We start from the raw sequence: 15,055 nt of genomic DNA on the forward strand, positions 1-15,055 counted from the left end.
TTCAGTCACACACACACACACACACACACACACACACACACACACACACACACACACACACACATATATATATATATACACACACACACAGTGGTCCTCGGAGTTAACAAATGGTTCGGATTAACGAAATTTTGCCAACTAATAATATCATATAAGATCTTTAATTTGTTAACCCAACAAACCTCAATTAACGGTCCTTAAGAACAAATATAAAATGCTTTTATAGAGAATACCTGATGGGCTAGTCTGCCAATTCAATAATCTCTTCTATGTTTACATTCGTTTCCAGTGGAGTAAATATCAAGAAAGTTGTGCTCTTTAATATTTTTGCATTTTTTATATTAAAATTATTAGTCATTTTAAAATTTAGTCAACATATTGATAATATATGCAGTACAGGGAACTAGTGTTTTGTGCGCCCATCAGCCGCTTGACTCAGCCACTAGGCGTCAGTTTGGCTTTGTTGACAGTGGAGTGAACATCTATTTTGTTGGTGTCTTGAATATTTTTGCATTTTTACATTGAAATTATTGATCATTCTGAAATTTAGTTAACGCATTGATAATATATAGCGCAGTGCAGTGTTGATTTAAATAAAATAATTTTGAATTACACCTAGTGAACTTATAATTTTATTGGTGAAATGATTGCATCAAGCATGGGTCCCTGAAAGATGATTTCTCCTCCATCCGCACTTACTTCTCTTCTCCCTTCTCATCCACCCCCACTTCTAATTCCCATCATCATCATCCAGGAACCTTCTACATACACACCTCAAAGTAAGTGTACTTTACTGCATTTTTTTTTTACTTTGTATGCACATTTCGGTGAGCTGGAACCAATTACCCAATATCCCATTGAAACAATGGATTCGGTTAACGAAATTTTCGGTTGACGAATGACCCTCTGGAACGAATTGTGTTCGTTAACCAAGGGACCACCGTATTTGCTTCTAATATACATAAGACTGCACTTACCCTAATATTTCTTAGTTCTTGCAAAAGTTTTGATCGTTTAAATGGCTCTAATGGTCTATGAAAATCATCTTCCCTAAAATTCATGAAGTCTTGAATAAAGTTCAGAAGAGGTTGTTCTTTATAGAATGCTGTGTGTGCAACTAAAAATAGAGATAAAATGTTTTAATAACAAGCAAACTAAGCGATTTAGTAGATTTAGAGCTAATGAAATTTTATAATCAATCAATAATTTCATATTTTCTGACTACTGTATAAAGAAATACATGATATTCAGTAATTACAAAACTAAATCTTAAGCAAATGTGCTATATATCAACAAGACTGACACATTACAAGACAAACATGTATATACTCGTACAATCATACCATCAATATTCAGTAAGAGAGATCCATCCTTCCAAGATGCAGGCCTCATCGACCCAAAAAAACCAGTCACACCTTCCTTGCCACATCCAATTGGATATGGCGTTCCAAACTCTCCTCCTGCTGAGTAGAAGTTACGACGACCAACCAATTCATACTTAATGGCCCGATAATGACGAAACATTACTTCAACCATCTGTAAAATACTCAAGAAAACAAACAAGATAAAGTTAATATCTAAATTAACCCAAATTGTTAACATTATATACTGTATATCAGGATTCATATACAGTATACCATTACTGGGCCAGTGACATCCATCTCCATCAAAAATTTATCTTGAAAGTTTCTTGTAATGTGTTATACATATCAGTTTTACTGTACTGTACTGTATAGGCTGTCCTCACTACATATTTTCCATTAATACCCATATGTATTTTCATAAATACATATGACTGATACACATTTTTTCCTGTCGTGTATATTTCAGAAGCCTTACCCTAATCTACTTTGGATCTCATGGCTCAACCAAACAAGGTTCACTACACACGTCCTAATATTTTACCAACAGGTCAGGGACTTGTCCTTATATTGAGTAGCTAGTGTTTTGGGTAACTTTTATCTTGTGCTTTGTTATATAAACGAAAAACAATAATATAGGCATTTTTTCTTTTTCCATCATTGGAAGATACTGACAATGACACAGACACCTGTCAGTAGTGTGAGACAGAAAAAATCTGAACACATTAGAAATGATGGTCCCTACTCAAAATAACCTTTTGATTGCTTTTGTCAGCTACCCTTGGTCAAACTGCATAAATATTATTAGATCCCTGATAATTAAGTTTTCATTGCACTCAACATATTTCACCTGAAAAAGGTCTTTTTTTTATTAAAATGAATTTCAGTATACCATTTTGGGACCATGGATCATAACCCATTTTCTACATAGATGCCACTGATTTATTATTGTTAATATTTACAAATTTGTAGGGTCTGTCAAAATCTAACCATGTAGATTAGGCAAAAACAAAAAATAAGGGCGGATCCAGTTTTGTGTGGGGGGAACATGGCGAACACAGCAAGCTCACCCGGCTGGAGGGTTTTTTGGGGATAATGTAAGCCCCCCCCCACCGATTTTGTTTTTTAAATCTGACCAATGTCATGGGCATTTTGAAGCCATTTTGAAACCATGTTCACTTGATATTAGGAAATATTCTGAGGTCAATAGTACAAGTAATTACATTTTACTATACAAAAATGCCTGAGTACAGTACTGTGTTAAAGAATAAGTATTCAAATTTTCTGATGAAAAGGGGGGTCCAGACCCCCAGGACCCCCCCTGGATCCACCCCTGAAAAAATATATAAAAACTAGGTAACTTATATTAACCTGAAATATGTTTAATGGAAGTGTCTTCTGTTCATGAGCAGAGCAGTTAAGTGCCTCCGTAAGTTCCTGGAGGTTGGCACGATGTCTCACCATTAGTGACATTTTGTATTGTGTCCTCTTGCCATCTGATTCCTCAAGGTCAATCTTTGGTGAAAAACCAAACAACAGATAAATTAGAATGACAAAGCCTCTGTGCCTGGGTGTGTTCATAAAATTTTGGACATATATGGAAAATTACAGAGTTTAGATATTAAAACTCAAGGGTATATGAATGATAGAAGTCGAACTGTCACAAACAATTTTAATAGCAAAACATTACGAATTATGAGCGATTTTGAATATGAGGGATACAATTGATTGATTGTTTGTGGTAATTTCATCCCTTGCAAAGCAACAGCGTGGGTAATATGTCGTTGAATTTAAAATAAAAGCTTAAGACTAATATCAAGCATTGCAAGGTAAGAAACATAAATAATAAACAGTAGCATAAAACTTTTGTAAAAAACATTTAAACGTTAATAGATGAAACTCAAAGCTTGTGCAGAACACCAGCTTCCTCCAGGAAGGAAAGGACGTCCCCTCCCATGCTACTCACTCCCTCCCCCAGCACCAAAGACAGATCGTAAGACTCATCTTCCCCCTGGCACTGGGAGAGATGCTTCCGACGAAAGATCTCCGAGGCTAGGGCACTCCACCAGGAGGTGTTGAACAGTCAATGGGACGGGGGCACCCTCTCCATTAAAAAAACCATGAGTCCGTCGTGTGGCCAATGCAGAAGTAGGCCAACGCAGTCTCCCAGTGGTGCAATGGTCCCTAATGTCCCCAGGCATCCAAAGCAGGGTGGATATCGTCGAGGTTGTTTGCTCCGACAGCATCCTACCTGCATTGGCAACTCGAGCGGATGGATGGGAGCTCTTATTACTGGTGTACTCTCCCCTACAACTCCCAACTGAGCTCCGGCCGCACTCCGAGCCAATCAGCGTACAGCCAGCTACGCCGAGAGACTAGGTCTATGCAGAGGACGTAGGGGTACGATCGCCGACCTAGTCTCGACCATCAACCTCCAGTTCAGGATCAGAGCGTTTCACACCTTACGCTTGAGCCGCTGTGATTGGTCCGCTCGCTACGCGCAGCCCAGATCCTGATCCTGGTAAATTGTATAAATACGGCTACGCCTGCCCAGGGAGATCATCCTACACTCAGCTACTGGACCAGCAACATCTCTCTCAGCTCCTCACCTACTCACTCCTAAGTACTGCACTGTACCACAATATATACAGGAAGCACATCGTGAGTTTCTATCCAACCTCATTCCTGAGTGAAGGTATCTACATGTACGTACGTTTGTGTGCCCATACAAAGAGATAATAGACAACTAAAGAGAATTGACAACTGGCCACAACGGTACTACACTGGCTTCATATCAGAGGCAGGTAGAGAGGAATGATGTGCCACAGGGCGAGAAGCAGCTGCTTTCGACACAGGCTCACCACGGGGTAAGAATTATGGTGTTTTTACTGTACATTATGTTTTATATCCTGCTGTTATAATGATTAAAATTTCATACAGAACGTGAAAAACTAGATAAATAAAAGAAATCAATAGCAGATAGTCAAAATCATAGTGTAAATAAAAAAAATGTCCCCAGATTTGGTGTGGATCGTGGAAGTAGGTGGGATCACAGTCAAGCCATGAGCTGCGTGAGTTATTTTTCAATTTGCCTTTTCGGGTAAATAATTTTTTTCATACTATTACATGCACACACAATCATTCATAAAGAATGTGAAAAAAATTTACGTCCCCAGAAATGTTGGGAAGGATAGCGCCACAAGAAGAGGTGTGCAGTGTTGGTACGTGTCTCAGTCCCCCAGGCTGTGAGCTGCATTATTGTGACACTTAAGTATTCCTTGTACCAAAGACTTTTCCAGCATGCACACCTTCATAACCTACTGTGTATTTACATATATAGCAGTTTAGGTCACAACTTACTGAAATGCAATTTTGGATTCATCATGCATGTACAGAGCCTATAACTGTAATAAATTTCTGAACAATTGGAGAAGGAAAAATATTGAGAATCTTTACTCAAACCGATTGCTAGCAACACACATTATATCATTAGATATTTCCAAATCACATTTCTACATATTTAATAAATACTCGCCTCATAAGTACTCTGGCAATCAGGAGTTTGAAGAGCAGGGATGACACCCACACTGTATGCATTCCTTTCTGAGTCATAAGCAAGTGGGTAATTCTTGAAATCCTTTTCATATATCATCTTCATTTTTTCAAATATCTCCCTTAAAAAAATACAAAAGAATGAATAATATTTAAGGTGATGTTCAGATGACAAACAAATAATTTATAGAGGGTAATATGCAGTACAGTACAGTACAGTAAACCCTTGCCATTATGGAGAAATAGGTTACAAGAAAGGGCACGAATAGGCAAAACCGCTAATAGCAACTTATACTACTTAAGTGCACTACTGTATACAGTAAGTCCTCGCTTAATGTCGGGATTACGTTCCTGAAAACACGACGTTATACAAAACAATGTTAAGCTTATCAATTTTCCACATAATAGATAAAATGCGGGAGTTACATTCCTGAGCCTCCCTTTGCCCCATGAAATACATTACATATACAGAAAATCACTGCCATTTCTATAGAAAATAGTGCATGCATATACAGCTACTAAGTTTGTATTGCTTTATCCTCTTCACCACTGATCGGCTCATTAGCCGCTTCAGCGATGGGTCACGTTTCTGTTATGCACTGTTGGCAAGTACTGGGCATGGACCGGCTCCTGAATGTACTTGAACCTGCTCCAGTGTTGGTTAAGTCTGGTCTTAAAAGAGTTCACACCCGGTGCCGTCACAACACTTTCTGACAGATTGTTCCAAGAGTTCACAATTCTCACTCCGAAAAAGTTTGCCCTCACAGTTTTCTGGACCTGCGGCTTATTCAGCCTTGAGCTGTGACCCCTTGTGGGGCGAGCATCCGCCAGCTCCAGGTAAGGACACTCGACTTAGTATTACATGAATGGTCACAAGTTGTTGCCCTGGGCCTAGACCTTCCACACACTCAAACCTTTCTAGTTTTCTTTTTTATCTTCTCAGTTATTCTCTGATCATATTTCCTCATTTTCATTGAATCGTTTACATAAGGAGTTGTCAGACTTATAATTGAATAAGTTTCCCTCACCCTCTTCCTTCTCCCATTCTCTCGTTTTTTTCATCCCTTCCTCCTTTTCTTTCTCAAGTTGATTCCCCGCATCTAGATCAAAGAAAGCGTTGCAATAATCATTTTCATCTGTCACGCCCCGTTTAACGTTGTCCTTATGCTGCACACCTCCTTCCGTAACCCCTGGTGGCAGCTGGAGTTGGGGCTTCCCTTGGGATGTGGAAAGAGGCGGTGGCACACAGGGAGGAGGCAAAGAAGGACGTGAAGGCGGATTACACGACCTTGGAAGTCCTCCACTCGTGTTACCCATATGGATGGAGCACGAGGAAGAACCTGCTGATGAGTGGTGTTTTACGGACGTCTCGTTGGTGTTCTGCTGGAGAGAGAAGCGGTTTTTTGCTCCAGCCTGTTGTCGCTTCTTGAGGCAGAAGCCGAGACATACAACGAGGAGACTCATCAGCAGCACCGACACAATAATCGCAACCCACAAGAAGTTGAAGTCTTCCTCATCATCACGTGTTGAGGGACTCTCTGTTGGTACTCACCGATGGGCGGAGGTGGTAGAGCAAGTTTGCGGTGGGCGCAGATGGTGGGAGGGGAGGAGTATGTTGGGAGAGGAGGAGGAGGGTAGCAATTCACTGAGACCCGGCGGGTGGCTCCTCCTCCCTCTCAAAACGGTTTAAAACCTCAATTTTCGTTAAGCGGCACAGCGTTATACGAGGACTTACTGTACCTATACCAAACAACTGACCAGCCACGGCAGCACTTATCCCCTCTTTTAAGTTATCTAATAGTAAAATTTTCTTTGTCAGGGTCATCACTGACTTCTGCCTTTTACATTTCATTCCACTAGCATTGACGCTAGGCAGTCTTTTAGGGGCCATTTCACACAGAAACACTAAAGTTTTGAGAATATAACACAAGATGCTGCATGGGTTAACTTGTTGTGCTGCGGAAAAGGCTTGCAAGATAGCCACCATCTGCTTACCGAGAATCGTCGAAATCACGAATCACAAACTCGTTAAATTAGGGGTGCAGGTGGGTAGAGCGGTACCGCTCTTGCCTCGCAAGCGAGATGTCGCAGGTTCGATTCCCAGGCTGGTGGAAAGATGTTCAGACACACTTCCCAGCCTCCCTTGGTCCCCGTTCACCTAGCAGCAAAGTAGGTACCTGCCGTAAATCGAAAGTTGCGAATTCGTATTCAGGAAAAGTTGTTGGAGCTTCCAATAACTTGCTTAGACATAAACCATCGACTCTTCAGGCTTCTACGCCCTTAACTCACGAGACATAAAGGCAAGCGCGAACTTAGCACGCTTCCCCGTTGGGCGCTGTAAACACTTCTGCGCTTCACCTTACACAAGGACGTAGGGGGTTGCAAAAAAAAAATGGTGAACGGCAAAGGTGTACCGTATTCAATCAGGAAAATACCCCATTAATACAGATCATCCTCCTCTAACTAACACTGATCAATTTCATTAATACAGATCATCCTCTAACTAACACTGATCAATACCCCATTAATACAGATCATCCTCCCCAACTAACACTGATCAATACCCCATTACAGATCATCCTCTCTAACCAACACTGGATCATCACCCCATTAATACAGATCATCCCTCTAACTAACACTGATCAATACCCCATTACAGATCATCCTCTAACTAACACTGATCACGTTCCCCATTAATACAGATCATCCTCCTCTAACCAACACTGATCAATACCCCATTAATACAGATCATCCTCCTCTAACTAACACTGATCATCACTCTACTAATACAGATCATCCTCCTCTAACCAACACTCGATCACCCATTAATACAGATCATCCTCTAACTAACACTGATCAATAATTCTACTAATACAGATCATCCTCCTCTTAACTAACACTGATCAATACCCCATTAATACAGATCATCCTCCTCAACTAAACACTGATCAATACCCCATTAATACAGATCATCCTCCTCAACTAACACTGATCAATACCCCATTAATACAGATCATCCTCTAACTAACACTGATCAATACCCCCATTAATAAGATCCTCCTCCTCTAACTAACACTGGATCAATACCCCATTAATACAGATCACTTCCCCTAACCAACACTGATCAATACCCCATGAATACAGATCCTCCTCCTCTAACTAACACTGATCAATTTCATTAATACAGATCATCCTCCTCTAACCAACACTGATCAACACCCCATTAATACAAGATCATCCTCCTCTAACTAACACTGATCAATACCCCATTAATACAGATCATCCTCCTCAACTAACACTCGATCATCACCCCCATTAATACAGATCATCCTCTAACTAACACTGATCAATACCCCATTAATACAGATCATCCTCCTCTAACTAACACTGATCAATACCCCATTAATACAGATCCTCCTCTAACTAACACTGATCATCACCCCATTAATACAGATCCTCCTCCTCTAACTAACACTGATCAATACCCCATTAATACAGATCCTCCTCCTCTAACTAACACTGATCAATACCCCATTAATACAGTAAGATCATCCTCTAACTAACACTGATCATCACCTCATTAATACAGATCATCCTCCTCTACTAACACTGATCAATATAATACGGCATCATCCTCTAACTAACACTGATCAATACCCATTAATACAGATCATCCATCTAACTAACTGATCAATACCCCAAAAGACATCCTCACTCTAACCTTGCACCAAACCACCAACTAACCGTCAGCCCCATAATACCGAATCATCCTCCTCTAACCCATCAATACCATTAATGGATATCATCCTCTATTCTTTGATTAATCATTAATACAGATCGTAAATCCTCTTCTTGCTGATCAATACCCCATTAATACAGATCATCCTCCTCTAACTAACATGATCAATACCATTAATACATCATCCTCCTTCTTTGATCAATACCCATTAATCAATCATCCTCACACTAACATGATCAGCCATTAATACAGATCATCCCCTCTAACTTCTTTGATCAACCCAAAACACCCCAACCCCCAAACCCACACCCCCCCCACAGTAATACAGATCGTCCTCCTCTAACTTCATGATAATACCCGATAATGATCCTCCTCCTAAACAAATACTGATCAATACCCCAATACCAGATCCTCCTCCTCTAATAACACTGATCAATGCATGTACCAGATCATCCTCTCCTAACTAACACTGATCAATACTTATACAGATCATCCCTCTCTAACTTCTTCTGATCAATACCCCCATTAATACAGATCTCCTCTCCTTCACTTGATCCAACATTAATACAGATCATCCTCCTCTACTTCTTTTAATCAACCCCATTAATACAGATCATCCTCCTCTAACTAACACTGATCAATACCCCATTAATACAGATCATCCTCCTCTAACTAACACTGATCAATACCCCATTAATACAGATCATCCTCCTCTAACTAACACTGATCAATACCCCATTAATACAGATCCTCCTCCTCTAACTCGCAGTCAATACCCCATTACCAGATCATCCTCCTCCTTCCTTTTAGTCAACCCCATTAATACAGATCATCCTCCTCTAACTAACACTAGTCAATACCCCATTAATACAGATCATCCTCCTCTAACTAACACTGATCATCACCCCATTAATACAGATCATCCTCCTCTAACTTCAACACCAGTCAATCCCCATTAATACAGATCATCCTCCTCTAACTAACACTGATCAATGCCCCATTAATGCAGATCATCCTCCTCTAACTAACACTGATCAATACCCCATTAATACAGATCATCCTCCTCTAACTAACAGTCAATACCCCCATTAATACCAGATCATCCTCCACTCTTCTTACTGATTCATACCATTAGTACAGATCATCCTCCTCAACTACTTTTCAGTCCACATTAATACAGATCATCCTCCTCTAACTAACACTGATCAATACCCCCATTAATACAGATCCTCCTCCTCTAACTAACACTGATCAATACCCCATTAATACAGATCAGATCATCCTCCTCTTCAACTAACACTGGATCATCACCCCATTAATACAGGCATCCTCCTCCTCTAACCAACACTGATCAATGTAATTCCATTAAATAAGATCCTCTTAACCAACACCGAGGATCAATACCTCATTAATGATCATCCTCCTAACCAACACTGATCACCTAATAATACAGATCATCCTCTAACTAACACTGATCAATAACAATTTAATTAATACAGATCATCCTCCTCTAACTAACACTGGATCATCACCCCATTAATAAGCAGATCATCCTCCTCTCTCTAACTAACACTGATCAATACCTACTTAATACAGATCATCCTCCTCTAACTAACACTGATCAATAATTCCATTTTCACGCAGATCATCTTCCCTAACTAACACTGATCAATACCCCATTATCATGCAGACTATCCTCCTAACTAACACTGATCAATACCTATTAATACAGATCATCTCAACCAACAACACTGATCAATTCTTAATAATACAGATCATCTCCTTTTCAGCCAAACACTGATCAATACCCCCACAGATCATCCTCTAACTAACACTGATCAATACCCCATTAATACAGATCATCCTCTCTAACTAACACTGATCAATACCCCATTAATACAGATCATCCTCCTCTAACTAACACTGATCATCTCTATATTAATACAGATCTCCTCCTCTAACTCAACACTTAATCAACACCCATTAATACAAGGATCATCTCAATCAACACTGATCAATACCTATTAATACCACAGATCATCCTCAAATTAACACTGATCATCATCTCATTAAATACATCCTCCTCTAACTAACACTGACTGGTCAATTTCTATTAATACAGATCATCCTCCTTCAATTAACACTGATCAATACCCCATTAATACAGATCCTCTAACTAACACTGACTCTAATACCCCATTAATACAGAGATCCTCCTCCTCTAACCAACACTGATCAATACCCCATTAATACAGATCATCCTCCTCTAACTAACACTCGATCAATACCCCATTAATACAGATCCTCCTCCTTCTAACTAACACTGATCAATACCCCATTAATACAGGATCATCCTCTAACCAACACTGATCAATACCTATTAATACAGATCGTCTCCCCAATCTATCACTCGATCAATACCCATTAATACAGATCATCTCTAACTAACACTGATCAATACCCCATTAATAACAGACCATCCTCCTCTAACCAACACTGATCAATAATTAGCTGCTAAGTAGATCATCTCTAACTAACACTGATCAATACCCCATTACAGATCATCCTCTAACTAACACTGATCATCACCCCAATAATACATCATCCTCTAACTAACACTGATCAACAATTTCCACATAAGTTAAGATCATCCTCCTCTAGCTAACACTGATCGGGTCAATTCCCCATTAATACAGATCATCCTCCTCTAACTAACACTGATCAATACCCCCATTAATAAGATCATCCTCTAACTAACACTGATCAATACCCCCATTAATACAGATATCTCCTCTAACTAACACTGATCAATAATTCCCATTAATACAGATCACTCCTCTAACTAACACCGATCATCAATTCCCATTAATACAGATCATCCTCCTAACTAACACTGATTCAGCGACTTCATTAATACAGATCATCCTCCTCTAACTAACACTGATCATCACCCCATTAATAAGATCATCTCCTCTAGCTAACACTGATCAATACCCCATTAATACAGATCATCTCTAGCTAACACTGATCAATACCCCATTAATACAGATCATCCTCTCTAACTAACACTCGATCAATACCCCATTAATACAGATCATCCTCCTCTAACTAACACTGATCATCACCCCATTAATACAGATCATCTCCCAACTAACACTGATCAATACCCATTAATACAGATCATCCTCTAGCTAACACTGATCAGATCATCTGGAGACAGTACAGTATAAAAGAGGGTCAACTTTTATATTTGCTCTTTTTCAAACCTTTTCTGCTGTTTAATGCCAAATGAGAACACAATTACAGTACAGTACTACAAAACTGATGGGAGTGGTAAAACTAAACCAAAAGCAATGCATAATACTTACATTTCGTTTTTTCGTGAAGATTTTTTTAGAGAGACATCATAATGAACCAGTTCTGCAAACTTATTTTTAACACTGATTGGAAAATAGTTTGTGTCCAGGTTAATTTTCAGGCCTTTAGAGCCAACATCTATCCTAGGAGGCTCGGATCTAAAAGCAAAGTACAGTACATTACAGTTCAGTAATTAAATAATAATATGCATTTAAATCACACCAGCTAATTCATCTATTTACCTTAAGATAGTGTCTGGCATTGCAACAGTTATGTGATGCTGTATTCATTAAAGAGATTTATCTACTTAATAAGAAAACCATAAAATTAAATGGAATACGTATAACTACAGTACATGCACTGGTTACAAATCATCTTAATTACGAAATTATCCAGTTTGTACATACCATTACTCAAATGACCTGACTACCGACTGCTGCGGTGCTTGAAGATTAGTAGGGTCATTACCTAATACCTGACCATTGTGGACTTGATCTCACCTCTCTGTATATATACTGTATACCTTGTTATGTACTTCTCCTTAGTCTGTCCTCACCCCTGAAGATGTGAATTACAAAGCGGGAACTTCAGAGTTTCTTCTTTCCTTGTGGTTATCAGCATATATATATATATATATATATATATATATATATATATATAATATAATATACATATAATAATATAATAATATATATATATACATATATATATATATATATATATATATATATATATATACATATATATATATATATATATATATATATACTACATATATATATATATATATATATATATATATATACATATATATATATATATATATATATATATATATATATATACTCATATATATATATATATATATATACTAATATATATATATATATATATATATATATATAGTTATATATATATATATATATATATATACAGTATATATATATATATATATATATATATATATATATATATATATATATATATATATATATATATATATATATATATATATATATATATATATATATATATATGTATATAATTGTCATTTTCAACCAATAAGGCTCTCGAGTTGATCAAATGTGTTAACCGATGATTTAGACAATTTCAAGACTCTTCTATGATGATTCCCTGGCAAATGACTTAAATATTACCGGTAGTTCATTTGCAAGAAAAACGTCATGGAAGAAAATAGCCTAAACCATTGGAAAAAAAAACATTACTTTACGTTGGTCCTCTTGGACACTGATGGCTCGAGCCATATTGATTAAAAATGAAAATTTACCGCAAAGGTAATTTAATATAAATATAAGTACATTATTTACTAATAATCACGTTACTTACTACTGCCAATCTCACTTGGCCACGGCATTTTGAAGAATAAAGAATACTAGAAAAAGTAAAAGTATACACTGACGTCTATCCACTCCAACAGCTCTCCATCAACTGACATTTCTTTAGGCACGTTCCAAGATTTTGTCACTCTTACCAGGTGTTTGACACATTGCATGCTTTTGTCTTTGTTTTTCATATTTTATAAATGAAACATTTATATTTTTTAAATATTTTATCTTACTTAAAATACTATATTATTATTTTTTTTGTTTTCTTCAAAACTATGTCTGGTCTGTCACGTGAATAATCATGATGCATAATCTAGGTTATAGTGTAGGATTCCCTGATTCACCTTCCACTTTTTTTCTTCAAATTTGTCATACTTCAAAAATAATATTTATTACTTAAATTTAAAAATATAGTTTCCTTAGATCCAGACTTAAAGAAAAACGAAATACAAAAATAATTACAAATGCTCTCACATTTTTTAATTGTTGATGTCTCGTGTAATTATTAATTTAGTTATACCTTACTAAGGTATTTCAGCGTAAGTTACCTTAGTTATTTAGCGTAATAATACAAAACTCCCCACAGATCACAAGGGCTACAGTGATCACCAAGGAGCAGATCAGTGGTGAAGAGGATAAAAGGTAACTGGAGGAGAGCCGGTGTTGCAATACCAAGACCAGAGACATTGCAGAGGACAAACTCCGGCTTGAAGGTCATGTACACTAATAGTGAGACGACCAAAGAGCGGCGTACATCAACCCGGTACAGTATATGTTGTTGGTTCACACTCGGGATGAAGGAAACTCACAATGTGCTCTCTGTATACATGTTGTATTGGATGTACAATGGTGGGAAGGCAGCATGGTTACAAGCGTGATGTAGAGAGAGCTGGTTGGTGAGGGTGCTGGAGGAGGACAGCTTGTGGGTCGCCATGCTCGCCGGCGGGAGCGAGGACCACCAGGCAGGAGGAGGAGCGAGGACCACCAGGCAGGAGGAGGAGCGAGGACCACCAGGCAGGAGGAGGAGGAGCGAGGACCACCAGGCAGGAGGAGGAGGAGCGAGACCACTCAGGCAGGAGGGAGGAGGAGCGAGGACCAGGCAGGAGGAGGAGGAGCGAGGACCACCAGGGGCAGGAGGAGGGGAGGGAGCGAGGACCACCAGGCAGGGAGGAGAGGGGAACGAGGACTAATGGGCAGTGAGGAGGAGGAATGAGGACCACCAGCAGGAGGAGGAGGAGAGCGAGGACCACTCAGGCAGGAGGAGGAGGAACGAGGACCACCAGGCAGGAGGAGGAGGAGCGAGGACCACCAGGCAGGAGGAGGAGGAGCGAGGACCACCAGGCAGGAGGAGGAGGAGGTGTTGGTTGGTGTAGGTAGAGGTAGGTCACCACGAGGTCAGGTCTTTAGTAGCGGAGGTAGGCGTAGCTTAGTAGTTGACCTCCGTCATGTAAGGCGGCGCTGGTTGACCTAGACACTGGGTAATTCGCGGGGTGGGCTACTCAGCGTTTGTAAGGGAGGTATCCACTACAGTACAAAAACAGGAGAATCGAACCGGACGAATGTGAGTTGGATATGACTCATTTACGAACCTTTCCCAAGAAACTTGCAAGAGACTTACTCCTTGTTTGATGTATGTTCATACCCCCAAAATGTAGTGTATTAAACCAGAGAAACTTAATTGACAATGTACCGGGGCAGAA

General features: G+C 39.0%; 1 protein-coding gene across 1 annotated transcript; it reads right to left on the reverse strand.

The window, feature by feature from the left end:
• Positions 1–846: 846 nt before the first annotated feature.
• Positions 847–5,137, reverse strand: LOC121857622 (protein argonaute-3-like). Its single transcript, XM_042353686.1, has 4 exons — positions 4,897–5,137; positions 2,733–2,876; positions 1,344–1,536; positions 847–1,117 (listed from the first exon to the last, which is right to left on the reverse strand). The coding sequence occupies exons 1-4, from the start codon at positions 5,017–5,019 to the stop codon at positions 876–878; spliced, it is 702 nt and encodes a 233-aa protein (XP_042209620.1). The 5' UTR covers positions 5,020–5,137; the 3' UTR covers positions 847–875.
• Positions 5,138–15,055: the final 9,918 nt, after the last annotated feature.

The sequence above is a fragment of the Homarus americanus genome, unplaced genomic scaffold, assembly GCF_018991925.1.
Source record: "Homarus americanus isolate GMGI-L3 unplaced genomic scaffold, GMGI_Hamer_2.0 scaffold32948, whole genome shotgun sequence".
In the NCBI taxonomy this organism is placed as follows: Eukaryota; Metazoa; Arthropoda; class Malacostraca; order Decapoda; family Nephropidae; genus Homarus; species Homarus americanus.

Excerpts from the sequence above, each read along its gene's own strand:
- LOC121857622 (XM_042353686.1), bottom strand. The coding sequence starts at position 5,019 with ATGAAGATGATATATGAAAAGGATTTCAAGAATTACCCACTTGCTTAT. Across the intron at positions 2,877-4,896 it reads ATTGCCAGAGTACTTATGAG|ATTGACCTTGAGGAATCAGA; the intron begins GCGAGTATTTAT and ends TTTTCACCAAAG. Across the intron at positions 1,537-2,732 it reads TTCCATTAAACATATTTCAG|ATGGTTGAAGTAATGTTTCG; the intron begins GTTAATATAAGT and ends AGTATTTTACAG.